At 34.3% G+C, this 21,596-nt stretch overlaps 1 protein-coding gene across 1 annotated transcript; it reads right to left on the reverse strand.

The window, feature by feature from the left end:
- Positions 1 to 249: 249 nt before the first annotated feature.
- On the reverse strand, positions 250 to 9,833 carry LOC132627894 (uncharacterized). Its single transcript, XM_060343504.1, has 4 exons — positions 9,220 to 9,833; positions 2,309 to 2,794; positions 1,196 to 1,711; positions 250 to 733 (listed from the first exon to the last, which is right to left on the reverse strand). Exons 1-4 carry the CDS (start codon positions 9,706 to 9,708, stop codon positions 650 to 652), a joined length of 1,575 nt encoding a protein of 524 aa, XP_060199487.1. The 5' UTR covers positions 9,709 to 9,833; the 3' UTR covers positions 250 to 649.
- Between the last annotated feature and the right edge of the window lie 11,763 nt (positions 9,834 to 21,596).

Here is a 21,596-nt window from a genome sequence, read left to right on the forward strand (position 1 = left end):
CTACATTAGTGCCCTCTTCCCTCACAATTTATTCACTCGTTGCTCGTCACTTCAAAGTAGTCCATGAATTTTATGGACTTGCCAATGCTGCCATAACATTAAGTACTAACTAAATCTCAAAAGCTTCAGATTTGCCAATGATTTATAGTAGATAAATCATCATTCCAAAAGCTTCAGAAACAACTTAGGATGAACACATGCAGTAGCAAATCTCTTCGGACTACTGCAAATAAATTGTAAGGTTGCCCGTTAAGGAAATTGTAATGGTCCTCCGCATTGAATGAGTCTCTTGATACAAGACTATAGCACATCGAAAACATCAATGAATAAAAAGTGAATTAGCAATAACAAATGGGAACTAGGAGCAGCGGATCTTTTCACCCACATGAAAATCAATGCATCCATTGTCCTTAAAATTCCAGTCCAAAGGAAACCATGTATAGTAATACTTGCCGAAGATTATTTGCCTGTTAACAGTGGATTGAAAATTATCCAGAGTTTGCAACTGAAGTGCACTTCATGGGGCTGGCTAAATTCGCATCTCAGACAAAACAGAGAAACGGGGGGATAAAACTGTGTTAATTTTACCAGAAGGAAATCATGCCCTTATCAATTCACAAAAAGGAACAAAACATGCAATGTTGAGTTTCTAGAAAGATGAGGAGAAGCTGAACTGCACACCAGTCTTCCCTCGGTCATGCTCTTGCTGCTTCAGTATGTAGCAGTAATTAACCTGATGGATGGAATTAAAGTCAGAAATGCCCGGGAAACTAGTATGGACTGGAGACAGAACAGTTGAAAAAATTAATGTCCACTATCATCCTGTAATTTCGACTCCCACATACTACATTTATGCGTCTGAACATCTGATACCAAATTCAGATTTAGATAATTATGAGTCCAAGTATTGGCCAAGGCAAGAAGCCAAAAAAAAAACTGCCAAATGGGCTTATTGCTCAAAGGGTGAGACACTTTGGAAGGGCATGCTCTACTAAGGATGCTTTAGTGGAGAAAGGCGCAAATGAGCAAATAAAAAGTATATATGTGAATGATAAAATGAGGAAAAAAGCTTCTATTGCATGGTAAAATGAAAGTTCAGAAGCATATATCGAGAAGACGAAATTTTAGCACCTGAAAACAAATTTTATAGCGAAGAAGAAAAATCCACAAGCAGATCTTAACATGGATTACTTACCTCCATTCGGAAGAGCTTGGTCGGTACAATGACACCAAATCCAGCCGAAGCTCGGAATGATTCTTTGAATTTCTGTAAAGATAGATCTTTATACGCATTTTCCGTTAATTTGTTCAAGCTTCCGGTACAAGCAAAAGCATGGCCATGAATTCCAGCTTCTCTCAATACCCGCAATGGTAGATCAAAAGAAAGGTCCGCAAAAGCAGTAACCGCAAGGTCTCCTCCCACAAAATCCATTGTAGAAGATGCATCAGAGCTCTCATCAGCGGAATTTTCTGTAACTTGCCTTCTAGGTTCAGCAGGGCCCAAACCCCTGGTCTTAAAGCCCAACAAAGATGATGGGCCTCCCAGTGCACAAACTGGAGAAGAATTACCACCGAGGAAATATTTCTCAGGTAAATAGGTGGGAAGACGTAAGAACCCACTTCCCCATGGGACAGTTACACCAGCAGAAACTCCAATGTTGAGAGCAGCATTATAAAATCCCAGAGGTAAAGCGTAGCGGAAGTCAAACTCCTGCATAGAAATCCATAATGGTTAAACTGTCATTTTGCTATTCAGAAGAATATATAGGTTCAGAATCAGACTGTCATAATGGTGGGAAATATATGACTCTAAGGTATAAATAGATACCAGGCAGATAGCCAGAACGAGTTACAAAACTTCTACTGCCACTAGCAGTCGGTCAGAAATGACAGTGAAATACAGATTACATCTAAAATATTAAAACAGAATGGTGAAAGGAAAACTGCAGTTAAATGTAACTGTCCAACATCAATAGAAACCGAGATATCACACTAGTAACGGGAAGCTTCTCTTTTTTTTTTTTTTTTTTTTTTTTTGATAAGGTAAGTATTTTATTAACAAATGGGGAAGTCCCCGCATACAAGCCTATACCAAAAGAAGAGAATCTACACCAAAATATGATTCTCAACAAAAGAGGTCCAATCCTCTATACAAATAGGGACCTCATAAGTGCACCAAAAGGAACTAGTAACAGAAGCTTCTAAAAAAAACTTAAAAGAGGTTTCAGTCACACAGATGGCAAATCTACTTTTGGGAAAAAAGAGAAAGAGATAAAAGACACAAAATAACACAGTGAACTGTACGAACCTGACGGAGAAAGCGCAAACCCCGATGATCTGGTAGGAGGCCACCAATTTGAGAGGACGAAAGAAAGGCATATCCTCGGGTTGGTCTGAATGGAGAATTTCTCCTATCAATTTTAAATGTATACTTCAGAGCTGAAATTAAGCTATGTCCAAGCTGCCTCCTCACTGCTCTTGATGACATTTGTGATGGGTCAGCCAAGGTTCGCCAAGAGAGACTATATGCCAAATCATGGCTTCTGGATGACAGTAGGCCAAGAGAAAGTCCCAAAGCTCGTTCTTTATAAGAGGAGAACTTCAGCCAATCTTGAGAAAGAAGAGATAATCGAGCTGTCACAGGGGTCATCAATTTTTTGAATTTGGGTAGAGACACACCAGCACTAACTTCCGAAGTCAGGTCCCAGCCATAAGCCAAAGACCCATCCCATATATCCCCATAACCAAACAAGTTTTTCAGCTTCAATGAACCTTCAAGTGACCAAGTTCTAGCCTACAGAAGCATATTAAAGTTATAATCAAAATCCAAGGAAAAAAAACAGCACTAATATAAGCATGTTGCTTCTACAAATCCGAAGCACATTTACAGCACCACGTGAGAGAACCCAATAAATTGTTCATCAATAGCAGGGTCACAAAACATAGTCTTTATGCCAGTTCTTAGTTACAAATGCAAACTGAAAGAAAAAGACATAACAGCTTAAGAACTCGCAGGTTTCAAATCAGGAAAGCTATCTCTCTCTACAAAAATATTTCACTCCAAGGTGGGGCTGGATACCCTGTTTCGCTACACAGTAGAAGGGGAAACTTCATAGGAAAAGATTGATTTATCAACCCAGAAAAAGAAAAAAAAAAGAAAAAAAAAAAGAACAGTTAATAAGAAAGATGTTCATCTTCATCTATCCTTTAAGTTCAATGAACATATTTTCTCCTTTTTCTGAATCACAACAAACCTAGGGAATTTTGCCCCTTTATAGCACATAGTGTCACACGCAACTATGTCTGCTTGAACATCCTCAACAGTCATTGCAATTAGCTAGTCACTACTACAGCCCCAACGACAATACTGCCAATCTTCTCTTCTTTTCCTAATTTATCTTTAAACACAGCTAAAGACAAGCTTAATTGTTCCAGGTGCATTTTCTTTTTCCAACTTAAAACAGTGTTAACTTTTACTAGATAGAAACCGTTTAGCCTTCTATGTAGATGACAATTCACAATAAATATCAATTTTTTAACCCTAAGCTCATTTGTGTTTTTTTTTTTTTTTATGCAGCCAGTGGAAGGTGAATTTCAGTAGGAGGCTAGGAGCTTTGCCTTTTCTTCACCTTTGGGGTATGTGCTAACTTTTTAACAGTTAATGGATAGTAATCCACTTACTATAACTATGGCTTGACTGTTTTCCACAGAGAACTCTTGTAGATATTTTTGCAATATTTTTTCCAGTGTTATACCAGGTGAACGAAATATCTTTAATCTGGTTAATTTTTTTTATTTTTTATTTTTTGAAACAGGTAACATCCTGGTTCATATTAATTTTGGCTGAGTTATTTATCTAAATAAGAAATAAAATTTTGGTTGCATTTACTGTTTGCTGTAATTATTTTGCTTTGTGCGCTTTCTTCATTGAAGTGTGCACGCCTTAATCACGCTTTGTAATGAGTCTTAACAAACATTTGGCACATTTTGATGTTTTTCACCTTCGACAACATCAATGGAGAGGTGTGAACAAAGGAGTTTGTTCCCCGACATCGGCGCCCAATTTTGGCGCTAAATAGGGGAAGGATCTCTAATCTTACCAGACAAATGAGGGTAAAGAGAAAAGTCCAAATTTCGAAATTTGGATCAGTAGTTGAGACATAGAGTAGTTTCATTTGAGAAAATCAATAAAATTAGTAGATACCCAGTACCCTAAAGAGGAGAGCAAATATTGCATGTCTCCAACACACAAAGTGGATAAGGGTTTCGTTAGAGATAAGCAATACAGACTATAACTTGTGGTGCTGTAGGCTAAATAAAAAAAATCAACAAGATTGACATCATTGTAGAATCAGGGCTTATGAAGAGAGTTGTAAACGTAAAAGTATTGGTGATAGGACTAGTTGTTCAAACCCATATTTTTGCTTTGCCTCTAGTGAAAGTCGAGAGAATTAATTATCTTGATTCATTTTATCGGATTAAGTTAATAGTATAGAATATTCTTGATAATTCTATCATGTTAAGATCTCAGTAATTAGGGTGCCCAAAAAGAAAAAATGCGACAAAAAGGAGGAAAAAGTCGAAAAAGGAGAAGAAAGCTACAAGGCCCAATTCAAGTCCAGTTCTCTCTTCTTCGTTTTTTCACATAATCAGGACCTTTACAATCCAGGTACACCTAAGTGATTCTTGTGCACGCAAGGGCGGCCTTACGCTGCCTGATTGAAGTTTTCCTTCAATTCATAAGTTGACCAATTTTTTTTTAATTTTAACAAAAAACATTTTTCAAAATTCTTTTTGTCTTTCTCTGTGGTATCAGTGTTAGGCTATTGTGTCTTTTCTCCATCGTATCAATGTTTGGTTAGGTCTTTGGCAAATATCCTAAGAAACTCTTCTTCTATTCTTTTTCCTTCAAATTATCAGAGTTTGCTTCTGAGGCCCTTATCTCAATTTGAATTTCCAGTCAAAACTCGTGCCTAAAATATCTCCCCTTATTTATTTATTTTGATGACAAGGGAACCCACAACCGCTACCCTTTGGGTGCGCACAAGGTAAACCCCGCTCCTGTGCAATAGCCCGCAAATCACACAGGAGAGATAACCTGCACTAGGCAAGCCATGTGCGACGAGCTCGACCCAGAAGGCAAATCCCCTACTTTTGTAGGTAGGGGATTTCGAACCCGAGACCTCCATTATGAAAGTCCCATGCTCAACCAACTTAGCCACCCTCGCGGGTAAATATCTCCCCTTATTTTGTTTCACGAGATTACAATTTGTGCAAAGAATCCCTCCTCTATATGTTGAATTCCTGATCTTTGTTTCAACCACTTTTCTGATTACTCTTAATCTCATATTCTAGCAACACTAATGAAGCCCTGGAGATGTATAATAGATACTTCTCTCCAGAAACTGGCAAATAGACTTTTCTCATACGGGGGCAGGAAGCACATTTTTTCCTTCTGCAGTTACCGACAAATTTCTCAAAGAAAGAATCCCAGCCCCCTTTTCTTTTTGGTGATTGTAAACTATTTCGGATACACTATTTCAACTGTATTATGAAAATGTTGTTCCTTCCAGCATCCTTATCAAAAAATGATTGTCCCTTCAATCAATAACCTTTTCCGACATACTCAGCTTGACTTTCCATTTTTTCCTTGCAAACTAAAGTTGCTCACTATCTTGGCTTGAGGAGTTGAGGAGATGTAATGAAAATCAAGAGATTTAAAATAGTTATAAATTAGATTGCTCTAGATTCATCCTAGTTTAGGTCCATTTTTTTACAAGTCAAATAATCCTAGTTTAGGTTTGTAATCTGGAATATTTATTCAATTCTTCCATAGTTGGGAATCTCGGTATTTAGGGAGCTAAAGCCTAAAGGAGATGAAAAGACTACAAAAGAAGAAAGCTTCAAGAACCAACTCAAGACAAGTTCCCTTCTTTTTCTATTTTCACAATCCCGTTAATAATACTATGGGAAAGAAGAAAATCAGTATCATTAGTGTCTACGGTCTTCAAATACGATTAGATGATGAGATTTAACTAAATTATGGGAGAATATGTATAACTTCATTCAGGGGATTCAAATGACCATTAGAACTTTATCGGGAGAGATCTGCGAGGACATATAACTAGATATAGTAACGGTCTTGACCAAACAAGTGGAGATATAGTTGTGGTACCAGACATGCAAAAGTGACCAACAGAACATTATCAGGATAGATCTGCAAGGACATATAACATAATATAGTAACAGTTTCGACCAAACACAAGCCTTAGACTTCATCCTTACCAAAACAACGGATAAGACACATATAAGGACTGGAAAATCATACTAAGCCACACCCTAGCCACCTGATGGTCATTTATGTGAAGCGAAGGAGTTAGAAGAGCTACGAGGATCCAAAAATTTTGTGGGAGAAGCTAAAATTTATCCCATTAACTCTGTCCCTAATTTGGAGTTGTTGGTCTCAATTTTGGGAGGTGAAGTGGGTCAGTTACCTACTGTCTATCTTGGGATGCCACTAGGTGCAAAGTCAAAATCCAAAGAGATATGGGATGCAGTTTTGGAGAAATGTGAAAAGAAGTTGTCCAGATGGAAATCTCAGTATTTGTCTCTGGGAGGCAGGCTTACTTTGATTAATGCAGTGCTTGATTCTCTACCAACTTACATGTTATCTCTATTCCCTATCCCTTCTGGAGTGGTTCAACGACTGCATAAGATTAGAAAATCCTTTTTCTGGCAAGGGGACAGTGACAAAAGAAATTTCCACTTAGTAAAGTGGAAAGAACTGATTATTAGCAAAAAACAGGGTGGTCTTGGTATTAAAAATCTGAAGAATCATAGTAAGACATTAAAATTGAAGTGGCTATGGAGGTATTCTAAGGAGCCTCAATCTCTTTGGGTAAATGTTATCACGATAAAGTATGGGGAACTGGATTGCTGGGTCACCAAGGAGGCAAATAATCCATATGGTGTGACCTTATGGAGGTCCATCAGAGCCTGGTGGCCTTTCTTAAAGAGACACTCTGTCATTAAAGTTCAGAATGGTAATAAAACACTCTTTTGGAAAGACAAGTGGTTGGCAGTAGGAGCTTGCAGGACTCCTTTCCTGATCTGTTTATTTTGGCTCAACATCAGAATAAGACAGTGGCTGAGATGTGGTCACCTCAAGGTTGGGAGCTGATTTTCAGGAGAATGATGAACAACTGGGAAATTCCCAGGTTGACTGAACTTTTTAGCGTTCTGGAAACTTTTCAAGGGGTGAAAGATGGAGAGGACTGTTTGTGGTGGACTGGACATACCAAAGGGCAGTATATGGTGAAATCTGGGTACAAGATTATGAACACAATAGCGCCACAGACCTTTATTTAGCCTTGGAAACACATCTGGAAAGTAAAGATACCACACAAGGTTGCTTGCTTTACTTGGTTGCTAGCTAAGGAGGCTGTGCTGACACATGAGAACCTGATGAAGAGAGGCATCACCATAGACTCAAACTGCTACTTATGTGGGACTGAAGCTGAAACTGTAGGACACTTATTTCTACATTGCAAGGTCACAAGCCAGTTATGGAAGTTTTTTCTCAATCTCAGGGGCATCTCTTGGACAATGCCTAGCAAGATTGTTGAGACTCTTTTTAGCTGGGAGGAGGCTGGGATTGGGACAAAGAGTAGAAGAAATTGGAGGATCATCCTAGCATGTATATGGTGGACAATCTGGAAAGAAAGGAATGCCAGATGTTTTGAGAATAGAAGTAGTACAATTCAGATGATCAAGCTCACCTGCGTTAGGCTACTTTGTTTTTGGTGTACCAATGCATACCCTGAAGATACAGAGACAATCCTAGATGTTCTTGATTCATTTTAGGATTGCAGCTATGCTTCAGTGACTCTTGTTTAATCTTTTTTTTTTTTCTCCTTTTTCTCTTGTAAAGGGGTTTTCAGTACTTCCCCACTACTGGTCTATAATACAAAATGTTACCTGTTTCGAAAAAAAAAAAAAAAAATTTCCAACAAGTTCTGATCGAAGATAGGGAGATCAACGATAGAATCAAGACACAAATCATGAGGATAATTTTTCAAATCTCCATATAACATGAACAACAAAACCTTAGCTGACTCTAAGAGATAGGTCCGTGGATATCATGTTCACTCACATGGTCGGAAATAATTGGGACTTGGGAACAAGCCAACAAAGCAACGCCAGATAATAGGTTTTACAACGGTAAACTTACAACTACAAAAACAAATCACGAAACATAGATGTCCAAGTCTACGAATAAAGCAGCCATTAGCCATTTACCTAGACTGTTTAAATTGGTTGTGATTCCAAGCTTAAATTAGATGAAACTTGGAAGTGACATATCTGAGTTATAAGAGGTCCTTTGGTTTGAACACAAGTTATGCTGGGATTAGTTACTCTGGTATCATTTCTTATTGACTGTTTGGTTTGTTGTATTAAAAATAACATGCATTGTATAATTTCTAAGAAGACATTGTTTGTTTACAAAAATACCCTCCCCCAGTAGACAAAGGGTTTGAGGGACCTCAGGAGTATTTTTATCATTTTCATTGTTTTATCAATGGATAACTAATCCCGGTACTATTATTCCACCATATGGCAGGAGTAACTTATCCCGTTACTATTTCTAATCCTGGTATGACTTATCCCAGGATCCGTAACCAAATAAGGGATAAGGCAGTGCTAAATTTTATCTTAGGACTATTTATGTTTGTCAAGCATACCAAATGACCCCTAAGAGTACAATGATTGAATAAGGGACAAATATTGAACACGCACATCAGTATAATTTTTCCTAAATTTTCCATAGTAGTGCAGCCAATTAAAGGCATAATACATAAACAGGCCCTCAAACTTGGCCTTAGCCGGCAAGTATGCCCTCCAACTTTGGGTGTGTACAAGTACGCACCTCAACTTGTATAACGTTGAACACATAAACACAAATGATGACGTGGCACATAAATTTTGGAGGTGCCTAGATGATCATTTTGTAAGTTGGAGTATTCAACTGAAAAAGTGGAGACAAGTTGAAGTGACCCAAAGTTGGAGGGCCTACTTGCCAGCTGAGGGCCTGGTTATGTGTTATGCCCCAATTAAATGTTGCACATTCACAAATCAATCAACTAGACAGAATTTTAGTTAATTTAAACATATATATAATCAAACATAACGCAATGAACTCCATCATAATTGATAGAATACCTCAGGCTTGGAGAAAACGCCAACACTACCAGTAAGTGGATTTTCACTTTCAACAACCTCAACAACAACATTAGTAGTTCCAGGCAACTCCGGTGGTCCCGAATCCAGAGTAATACTAACAGAATCAAAAATATCAAGTTGCTGAAGCCTGGCATTAGCAATACTAGCAGCCTTAAGCAATTCCTGAACAGTTGCAGCGCTTTTTAGGGCTTGCAATATTTCAGCTTCGATTAAGGATTCCTTAGTCTTAGTATTGCCTTTGATGATGACGTCATGGACACGAATAGGTACTTGTTCGGATGATAAACGACGGAATAAGTTCTCCATTTTAGCCCTATCGGAACGCATTTGAGATTCTTCAGTTACTGGTCTTCGGTTTGGTTGTTCGTCTTCTTCTTCGATTTCGTCGTAATCGTCGTCTGCCACGTCATCGTCGTCGTTGTTGTTGGTTGGGGGATTGGAGATCGGCTCTTCGCGTGAGGAAGCCATAGTTGAGTTGAGTTAAAAAAACAGGGTTTATTATAGTATAAAAGAAGACAAGACTTGAAGAAAAAGAAAAATAAATTGAATGGTGTTGGGGGGTTTTGCACACTTCTTTGGGTTTTACGCCTACACTAATGTTTGGTTCTATTGTGCGATTCTCGTCTATTATTATGTAAAAAAAAAAAAAGTCAGCTTCCATTTAAAATAAGAAGTGTTCGCTTAATTTTTTATTTTGATATAAAATAAGTATCTACTTATAAAATCAAGGAGGAATTAATTTTACTTCCTCAAAGCCTCTTATTTACTCGAGGCGATAAAAAGCAAGATTCTTATTAATTAAGAATAGTTTAGTTAAAATACTTAATTTTTTTAGGAGTTAGTATATTTTTAAGGGATGTTTTTTTTCTAGGAGTTGTCTTATTTCACGGTCATTAAAAAAATACAAGGGATAATTTATATCACCCCTATTTATTAGATGTTTCTTGAGAACTGAGCACTATCAAGTAAAAGTAGTTCTTTAATATAATTATATGTAGTTGGAAGCGACACTTATTTTGGACCTTCTTTTTTTTTGTGCCTAAAATGATAATTTGGGACAAGGGATTGTGTAACTAAGTTGATCACATAAAATGTGTCATTATTTTTAATTATATACACCAGCCACAATTAGAGGCAGCATTTCCAGAAGGGAAAAAGCATGGTTAACTTAAGTTATATCCGAAGTTTTAGAGACACACTTTATCCTTACGGGTCGTATTACCCTCCTGAACCTTTTTAATATAGAATAAATACCTTAGACTCCGTCAAACTAGATAAATTATTTACATATTTCTTAAAATTAATTTAATATTTACTGCAAGGGTGGCTCAGTTGGTTGAGGAAGTTTCAGGTTCGAAACTCCCTGCCTACGACAATAGGGGATTTACCTTCTGGGTCGAGCTCATCTCATGGGGCTTGCCTAGTGCGGGTTCTCTCTCCTGTGTGGTTTGCAAGCTAGCGGGATTTACCTTGTGCATACCTGAAAGATAGCGTCTGCAAGTTCCTTTGTCATAAAAAAAAAAAAAATTAACGGAGAGATCACGGGTTTACGTGCACCACTATTTCAAGAGTAAATCTGCCCTAGACCTCAAACTTCCACTTGACACCTATCGTAATGATAAACGGCTCATCTCGCCATGACCTTCTCTTGAATTCTCAAAATTGAAAAAGGTCTCTAAGGTTTTACGACTTATTGTTCAGAATGTGTATGTATAATAATAATAAATTCATCTTTTAATCCAAAGTTTCTAATATGAATACGTTATCGTGTGTTCAGGTGCTTAACTGGAAACGAGTCGTAGCTCGAGTGCCTATTTGTACCTTTTTTAATGTTCAGAGCAACTTGCACATATCTCGACTAATTCCATAAGATATTTGTTATCTCCACCAATATAAATATTGAGTAACTTTGTCCACCAAAACTTGAACAAATAAAAAAAAAATCATCTATTTTTTTCCTATCTTGAAAAATACTAAAATCATTTTTTAACTTTTTCTTTTGGGTAGGAAAAAATATAACCATAGCTATTATCCGTATTTTAGCCTTTTATGACCCAATCATTTAGTTTTCAAATAGTTTTTTTTTTCAAAAGAGAGAGGGTGGTATAATTATTTAAATTACATCTCTATATGAAAATTTTCACATGGATATATTATTAGATATAAGACCGAATGGTAACTCATTTAAACTTTGGGTAAAATATTAGTTATAACTAATAAAATGATTCGATCAAATTTAAATCATAAAAAAAAATTAAAAAATTGTAATTCATTTGACACCCCTAATTGAATGTACTACTATTACTAATAAGCATATTATTTAAAAATGATAAATTTCTCCGAAAGTAAATGAAACTTTTATACCAGGGTGTTGGTGAAGTCAATAGCTCTCCATTGGTCAAGATAATAACATGATTTGAAATTTTGTTTGTGGAATTAATTGTTAATTTTCCATATTCTTCATATTGATTTAGCAATAAAATCTTCTTTTAATTATATATTCGTCAATGGTCTAAATAACAACAAATTTTTTTCGTCAAAAGGTACCTATAAATTATCCCATAAACTTTAGCTGTAGGATGAAAGATAACTGAAGTTACTACTTTATTCACTAAATTCTTTGTCAATGGGAAATTTTAATACAACTTTTCGCTGTTCCATGCTCCTCGTTACTTACATTTGTGATATGTATGCAAATTATAATTGCTCTTTAGTTTTCGACTTGGACATACAATACTTTTTCCTGGTGTCAACCATTTATTTTTCACATTTTTGTTTTATTTGTTATGATATTTGTGATAATGGATAGAGTAAGCAAACACGAAGAGGCACACCCCCCTCTATGTATAAAGTTTGATGTCATTGAATCGAATTTTTGCATTTCTCTTTTATGATATGAGAATTATAGTAATACTTTTATAACTCTTTTTTTGTATTTTTTTTTATTTGTAGCCACGTTGGTAATGACTCAGGTTCTCTCGATAATGCTCAGACAGGAATACGCCAAAAACTATGGGCTAGTCCTTGTAATCCGACGGATCCATTTTGTGAAGATAGATGCGTGATTCAGTTTGGACCGAAGTTAATTGGTACACAGTATGTGGAGAATAGAGTACATACAGTTTTTTGTGCATGCATCTTCAAGACTGATGATCCATGTTCACCGAACCTTGAAGTTGTAAGTTCGAATCACCAAGAGAGCAAACAGGAAGCTCCTAGGGAGGAACAAAAAAAAGAGTAATGTCCACAGCTAAAGATTCAGTAGAATTTGCATTACTTTAATTTCTTTTATCACTTCCCCAAAAGATGTTATGCAAATGATAAATAAAATATTTTATTTCTATCTAATGCTATTATCGAGCATGAATGAAAAGACTTTACCACGCATGAGTTTTAATTAGATTTTGCACTCATTGGTTCACGATATTAAACAATACGGGCTTAAGTTATACGAATTTTTTTTAGGATTAAATATGGATTAAGAATACATATACAATAATGCAGAGATCAAATTATTTAAAGATAAACAATATCCTCTTAGAATAATTCATCTTCATCTTCGATTTCATCGTAATCATCTTCCTCGTCGTCATCGTCGGGGATGGGGGGATTGGAGATCGGCTCTTCGCATGAGGAAGCCATAGGTAATGAGTTGAGTTAAAACAAGTAGGTTTATATAAGAAAGAGAAGACTTGAAAAAAAGGGAAATAAATTAGATGGGCAAAGCAAAATAGTGTTGGGTGTTTTGCAGACTTACTTAGGGTTTTACGCCTATGATAATGTGTGTTCTCTTTTATAAGGGTTAAATCATAAATCTTAAAAAATATATTAAGTGGGAATTGATTCATATTCTTGTGGATAAATGACTCATAATTGAACTAAGTGCACCGTTAAGTTCTTTTGGAGCAAGTGCCAATAAATAATATCAGATCAATTTATAAAATATGTACATAAAATATCTAATTTGGCGGAGAGAGCATGGGTTCACGTGCATCACTATTCCATCAGTAAAACTGTCCCTGACCTCATGAATTGGAACAGACCTAAGATTTTTTACGGCTTATTGAGGAGAATGTGTATGATAAAAAAGAATATTCAAATCTGAATTCAAAGTGTCAAAATGAATACTATATCTTGTGTTCGAGTGCTTAATTGAAATAAGTTGTAGTTCAAGTGTCTATCATTAGTACCCTTTTTTTATGTTTAGATCAACTTGCACACGCCTTGACTAATTTCATAAGATACCTCTATAATCTACTAGCACAAAGATAGAGTAACTCTGTCCACCAAAACTTGAACAAATAAGAAAAATCATGTAATTATTTTTCCATCTTGCAAATACAAAAATTATTATTTTAATTTTTTCACGAGGGTAGGAAGAAACAAAACCATACCTACTACCTATATTTTAGCCTTAACATTTAAGTAGAAGAGTTATTTTTTTAAAGAGAGGAAGGCGGTATAACCAGATTTACATTTATTTTATGAAAATTTTCACATGGATATTATTAGATATAAGCTCGAATGGTAACTCAAATAAACTTTGGAATATCGGTGGTAACCAATTAAATGATTCGATCAAATTTAACTCATAATTTTTTTTAAAAAAAATTGAATGTGTTACTATTACTAATGAGCTTATTGTTTAAAGATGATAAAAAATTTCTCCGAAAGTAAATAAAACTTTTATACAATGCATATAAGACTGGTGTTGGTGAAATTAATAGCTTTCCATCGGTCAAGATAATAACATGACTAGAAACTTTGTTTGTGGAATTAATAGTTTTCCATATTTTTCATATTGATTAATTTGGCAAGTAAATCTTCTTTTATTTTATATGTCGATCAAGACAATAACATCAACTTTCATCAAAAGGTACCTATAAATTATCTCTTAAACTTTTGTTGTAATATAAAAGATAACTGAAGTTACCAATTTATTCACCAAGTTCTTCGTCAATGGAAAATTTTAATGCAACTGCTATTCCAGTTTTCTCATTATTTGCATTTGTGGCATATATGCAATTTTAATTGCTACTCCTATTTACTTTTCGACTTGGACATACACTATTTTTTCCATGCCAAGCATGTCTTTTTTATTTTCTGGTTTTATTTGTTAATGATATTTGTGATAGAGAATGGGTGAGCAACAGGAAGAGTCACTACCCCCTCTATGCATTCCCGAGATGAATATCATTTTTTTTTTTTTGTATTTAGATTTTGTACTAATTTTTTCTTAAATATCGCTCAATAGTCAATAAAGAAGAATAAAATTATACATAAAAAAATTGGATTCATCTATTACCGGAGATAAAAAGGCGTTGTGTAATTTGTTCACATATATTTAAGTTTCGGTGGATAGAATTATATATCCGGATAACGAGTAAACAAACTCAAACACCACATTTATTACACCAAATTGAGAAAATAAATACTCCCTCCGTTCACTTTTACTTGTCCAGTATTCTAAAAATAGATTTTCACTTTTACTTGTCATTTTTACCATATCAAGAGAAGACAATTTATTTTTTCCTGTTTTACCTATTATATTAATTACTTACTTCAAATTATTTTTCAAATCCAATAAAAATATGCATCAATTAATATGGGTACATTGATAAATTATGTACTCCATTTATTATTTCTTAAACAGCGTGAAAAGTCTAAAGTGGACAAGTAAAAGTGAACAGAGGGAGTACATGTATTTGGGTAAATACCAATTATTGAAGAGAATACATTTACAAACCATAATCTTGTTTTCTTATATTATTAAGACCCACTTATGAGCATGAGTTATTCGACAAAATTTGATGTTATTTTTGCATTCTCTCTTACAATTTCTGAATTATAATAAATCTATATACTTTTATAACACTTTTGTATTGCTTTATTTGTTGCCATGTTGGTAATGACTCAAGTTCTCCCAACAAATAGATTATGTGAATAGCTAGTTCGTGGCCCGTGTAATCCAACAAATCCATTTTGTGAAGGTCCTTGTTTGATTCTACATGGACCAAATCTTATTAAGACAGAGTGTGTGGAGAATATAAATCATGTTATTTTTTGTGCATGCTTCTACCAAAGTGATGAACCATGTCCAGCTCTAAAGATTCAGTAGAATTTGCAGTACTCTCCTAACTGATCATGTTATGCAACTAAATTATTTTGTTTTATTCCTATCTGATGAAAATGTGGGCTTTTGATTTTGCACCCATGGGTTCACGATATTAAACAATACTCGTGTTAAGTATAAGAATTTTGTATTTACTACTGATAATATATGGACCAGGAATACAGTGTCGTTTTGCCAAAATACAAGAAAGAAAGAGAATAAACTAAGGGTCAAATTGTAATACATAAAAGAATATAATGAAGATTACAAAATAATGTATACATTAGATTGCAAAATGCAAATTAAGAACTCTGATGGCAAATGTATAACCATTCAATGAGCGTGATGAAATTATATTCTGAACCATTTTGCACGAAACTTAATTGGCATAGCCTATTGTTTTGCTACAAATGAAATACATTACATGGACTATGTATACGGTAAAAACCGGATGTGAGCCAAACCGGTGGAACGGGAACCGGAGGAAGGAACAATGATGCGCCCGAGGCTACTCGCCCTTGACCGAAACAGTGCCTGGGCCGAAGCTGAGCAAGGGCACCGACTGATCTGCCCTCTGCATCGTTGAAACGGCCAAGCCCGAGGACTCGGGCTTTCATGGCCGTTGGTCCGCATGACCGTTAGCCCGAGTGATCGTTTGTCCGTGTGGCCGTTGCAGACGGGTCACGCGCCAGTAACGTCCAGTTATGGTCAACTACCTACCATGCGTGTGTCAGACGGCGCCGTCAGTCTAATCCCACCAAATCTTTGCAGAGCAGTCCTTTTTATTATTATTTTATTAACTCATATTGTATGAGAACCATGGGAGTGCCACTATAAAATAAATAGGGCATGCCCCCTTCCTTTAAGGGGGTTGGTCACTTTTATTTTCCAAGAACACTTGTAGTAGAATAATTCATATATACAATCTCTCTCATTGTTTGATTCGGCCAAGGCCACTAGTTATTATTATTATTGCATTCCATCCATCTAATATCATACTTTGTTCACTAACGCTCGTATCACTAGCAAACTATCGTCATTAGCCGTTTCACTAAGGAGCTCCCAAATACTTGTTTTTCCCCCTTAACACACATCAAGAACAAAGCACATATCCTATACCCATTCACAAATTTAATTGATTATCCGAATCCGGGGTAAACAGACCATTCTTTATTTTTTTGTGGTCTACATATTTTTTAGCAGCATCTATTTATTGATTGATACTTTAATGAGAAACCAATGCTTGAATGGCTTGAAAATTAGATAAATAACTTATTGTCAATTATGTGCTATATATAAAAAGAGTGAAATCAAATTTTGGATGATGGAAGGACTTATCTATTGAATTTATATACGAGCAAATTGTATTAGACTTATGCTAAGAAAATTAATGAAGTATTCTGCATGCAAATCCCTGTATATAAATAAGTCAAAGTAATGGGCTCCTCCTTATGCAAGTAAAGCCGAAATTTAATATTGATAGCGGCATGAAGATTCAAATCGCAGATATAGCTTTTGGAGAAATTTTTAGCAAAAACCAAAGAAAAGTAGATATTGAGATATTAACGCAAGATGAAGTCTACTTCAAGTCTCATTACAAATTCGTGGAGCATCAACCAAGATCTCAAATTAGCAAAATAAAGGGGTTAAAAAAATTCAAAGTCGTTTGATAGCTGGTTAGAGTTATGTGGATATTAGTAATACAAAGATTAATTAGTTATGAGAGAATCTATGTATTATTTTATGGAGAGATTAGTTATGAGAGAATCTATGTATTTATTTTATGGAGAGATGAGATATTCATATATCAATTATTCCACCTTCTATAATGCATAAAATAATAAGTAGATTCCCTCATAACTTCTAGACATGTATTAGTTAATTATGCGAATTTCTAAATTGTAAATCAAACACCGTATGAATTTTATACATGAATAACATATCTTCTAACCAGCTAACAAACGTGGTATTACTTCATAGAAGAAAATTTACTAATGACGCCTCAAGTAAATGGAGTTAATCTTCCTCGCATTCTTAAGTTATCACTTACGAAAGATACAACTCCCTCCCTCCGTTCTATATTAGTGTCCTGCTTCACTTTTTGAGAGTCAAATTGACTAATCTTCGGAGCTAAGTTTGATTAGATCTATTCAATCGATTAAAGTCATAATTTAGCTATTCAAAGACAACACGAAAAATATTACAAGCTGTAATTCTTCTCATATTAATATGATGAAAAGATATATCTCAAAATGTTGATTAAATTTATATAGTTTTAAAAAAGAAAAATGAGCAAGTAATATGAGACGGAGAGAGTACTAAGAATTTATTTTTAGTTTTTTCAATGTAGCATAAACGAAAGTAAACTTAATAATTTATTTAAGGGAAAAGGGTCAAAAATGCGCCTCTACTTTGGGAAAAGGGCTAAAAATATCCTCCGAACTAATTTTGGGTCAAAAATACCCCTCCTGTCATTAAAATTTTCAAATATACCCCTGTCTTAACGGAAATTCGCAACATAACCCGATTTCATTTTTAAACCCGCTCTATTTAAAACCGACCCAACTAAATAAAAAACGCATATGGTTATCTCTCCTGTGTGTTTTGCAAGCTATTACATAGGAGCGGGGTTTACCTTGTACACACCCGAAAGATAGCGGTTGCGAGTTCTCTTGTCATAAAAAAATATCTAATTTGACGGAGATATCACGGGTTTACGTGCACCACTATTTCAAGAGTAAATCTGCCTCGGACCTCAATTAAAAAAGGCCTAAGGTTTTACGACTTATTGAGAAGAATGCGTATAATAATAATCATAAAAAAATCATATTTTAATCCAAAGTTTCTAATATGAATCTGATATTGTGTGTTCGGGTGCTTAACTGGAAACAAGTCTTACTTCAAGTGTCTATTTGTATCTTTTTCAATGTTCAGAGCAGCTTGCACGTATCTTGACTAATTCCATAAGATCGTTGTTATCTCCCATCAATATAGATATTGAGTAACTCTGTCCACCAAAACTTGAACAAATAAAAAAACAAAATCATCTATTTTTTTTTCCTACCTTGCAAAATACTAAAATCATTTTTAAAATTTTTCTTGAGGGTAGGAGAAAATATAACCATAGCTACTCTCCGTATTTTAGCCCTTTATGACCCAATCATTTAATTTTCAAATATATATTTTTTTTTTCAAAAGAGAGGGGGTGGATGTATTATTAGATATAAGGCCGAATGGTAACTCATTTAAACTTTGGGTAAAATATCAATCATAACTAATTAAATGAGTCGATCCCATTTAAATCATCAAAAAAAAAAAAATTGTAATTCATTTGACACCCCCAAATTGAATGTATTACTATTACTAATAAGCATATTATTTAAAAATGATAAATTTCTCCGAAAGTAAATGAAACTTTTATACCAAGGTTGTTGGTGAAATTAATAGCTCTCCATTGGTCAAGATAATAACATGATTTGAAATTTTGTTTGTGGAATTAATTGTTTTCTATATTTTTCATGTTGATTTGGCAATAAAATCTTCTTTTAATTATGTATTGGTCAATGGTCAAAATAATAACTAGAATTTTCGTCAAAAGGTTCCTGTAAATTATCCCTTAAACTTTTGTTGTAGTAAGTAAGATAACTAAAGTTACTACTTTATTCACTAAATTCTTTATCAATGGGAAATTTTAATACAACTTTTCGCAATTCCATTCTCCTCATTGCTTACATTTGTGGTATGTAGGGCTTAATATCGGGCGGATGGAGCGGATTACTACACTTAATGGTTCAGCTTAACGGTTATCGGCTTTTAAATATATTAATTCGCTAGCCAATCGATAAGATATCAGTTGGTTCGATATCGGATTAACAATTATCGGACGGTGTATCGGTTAAATTATGTAACAACTATCACTTTATAATACCTCCACGATACCTACCTTTTCAATGAAATTTACCCTTACAAAAGAAAGGACTTTTCATGTGCTGAATGCAGTGATAACACAAAAGGTTAAATCTATATATATACATATTATAAAGTTAGGCATAAACAAGGTGATGTGGTACCTCTCTATGGCCTCCATTTCTATTTATCTTTTTTCGCATTTTTTTGACTTTTTCCTCTTATATTTACCTCAAAATATTTGCTGAAAATAAAATTTCTCTATCACTATAATTATCCACAATCATTGCTCAATTAAAAGAGAGAGTCATTTAAAATTACAAACTGAAAAACAGTGTAATCTGAAGAGACTAAGTTGTTTCTTTTCTGTAATTAAACGTGATCATTAGTGCATATAAATGCATATCACTATATACTATATATTTAGCATATGGGCTACTCTGCAATTTTGTGCCTCTGTTCTCTTTGGCTTAATTATTTTTTTTCTTTTATATTTCAGGTCCTATGCAGTTTCTTTGCTTGCAAATGTCTTCCCCATCTTCATTCAATCTGGCTTTTCAGTTGTGTATATATATATTTCTTTGAATCTTTTACTTTTTTGCCATCATGTGAGTTAAATAATTGTTATCTTCTTTATTTTTGTATTTTTAACATTTTAATATTGCATATTATTTTTTCGCATAAAAAATAATAATATACAGTTATATATGTCAGGCAAACGAAAAATTAAGAGCTTTACATGTTCTTTTATGAAATTGAACACATTAAGATTCGACATATTAGTAGCTTAACTTTTTTGGACTACTTTGTGAGAATTATATTTAAATTTTATATTTGAGTTTTGAATGATTGTAAACCAAAAGAATTCTTGATAATCCCATGGCTGTTCTTTTAGTTTTTCTTTTCAGATTTTTTGCCTTATGCTTAGTGTTTACAGTATGAACCATGACAAAAAAAAAAAGTAACTTACACTTGTAAGAATTTTGCTTCAATAATTAGTCAACGAGGGATTTTCTGAACAATTGATTAGGAGTACTATTCAAATAAGGTGGGTGTCTTTTTAACACTCCAATTTTTATTTTTATTTTTAAGGTGTATGTATTTTAGACAATTAATTAAAAAGAGAAGCTAATGATTACCATTATTGCTTATTTACTAATGGTAACTTCAAAAGTTTTTCTTATGAATATGTTATATATACATTAGTTTTTTATTTTTATTTTTTTGTATAGTTGCCAATTGTTAGAGGTATCAAGGCTTCTCTTGTACATTTTTAATGCATGTGCTATAGTTCATAACTGATTCATTCAGTAATAAAAAATTCAATACGTTGTCTGAGTCATTTTATCATATATATCTAATTTTTTCATATATATATGTGTGTGTGTGCGCCCTTTGATTTCTTTAGTTACCTACTTAAATTGCTTAAAACATAGAGAGTAAGAATTAAAAGAGATATTTGACATTTTAGAAACAAATGACTAGGTACGCAAGCAAGAAGAAAAAGTTAAAATAGGAAGAACAAGAGGAAGAGATAGAAGAGAGAAAAGGTGTATAGTTTCAGCATTATTGAAAATTAAAAAAATCCTGAAATGATAACAAGTAGGGAGAAATCTAAAATGATTTGTTAATAATAAAATCAGTTAGAACTTTAAAATAATATATTTGAATTTGAAGATTAATTTAAAAGATCTAATTTTAGGTTTCTTACTACCGCGCGAAGCGCAATCAAATTCACTAGTTATGTATTAAGCCGATAGATATATCCACCGGTTCACTCAATGAAAAAGAGAACATTATAGTAGTTGTCAAATGTAAAACATCAAACAATATAGTTACTGCTTCCCAGGTACTTGCACCATTCCATCACTTTCTTAATTGGAAGAGTTTACCAAAAAAATTACATTGAGCAAGAAGCCTAAAAAGCTCAACACAAATCACAATAACCATACCAAATGATAAGTACAGTTGAACAATCTCAAGTCTCAACTTAAGAAAATGTAGCCTTCAGATAACTTGCACATAGGAAGAACTTTCAGCCTTATGAACTTGTAGTTTCTGCGCTTTAGGGTAATTAGGGTTATTTCCTAAGAAATAAGTGAATAACAGTTACTGAAGGTTCAAACTTTAGTGCTTTAGGTCTACAATACATATTTTATATGTTTAGGGGTAAACATATAATTATGATAAATTCTTAACGGGTTAACGGTTTACCCAATAAGAAAATTGAGTAATCCGCCCCCGCACTGATAAGCCGTTAGTAATAAAATTTGTATTCGTTCCCCAACCACTAATCCAATAACCCAATACCAGTAAGCCAATTTTGCGATTGAGTTGT

The sequence above is a fragment of the Lycium barbarum genome, chromosome 2 (assembly GCF_019175385.1).
Source record: "Lycium barbarum isolate Lr01 chromosome 2, ASM1917538v2, whole genome shotgun sequence".
NCBI classification, from domain to species: Eukaryota; Viridiplantae; Streptophyta; class Magnoliopsida; order Solanales; family Solanaceae; genus Lycium; species Lycium barbarum.

Excerpts from the sequence above, each read along its gene's own strand:
- LOC132627894 (XM_060343504.1), bottom strand. The coding sequence starts at position 9,708 with ATGGCTTCCTCACGCGAAGAGCCGATCTCCAATCCCCCAACCAACAAC. Across the intron at positions 2,795-9,219 it reads GCGTTTTCTCCAAGCCTGAG|GCTAGAACTTGGTCACTTGA; the intron begins GTATTCTATCAA and ends ATGCTTCTGTAG. Across the intron at positions 734-1,195 it reads CCAAGCTCTTCCGAATGGAG|GTTAATTACTGCTACATACT; the intron begins GTAAGTAATCCA and ends TCCATCCATCAG.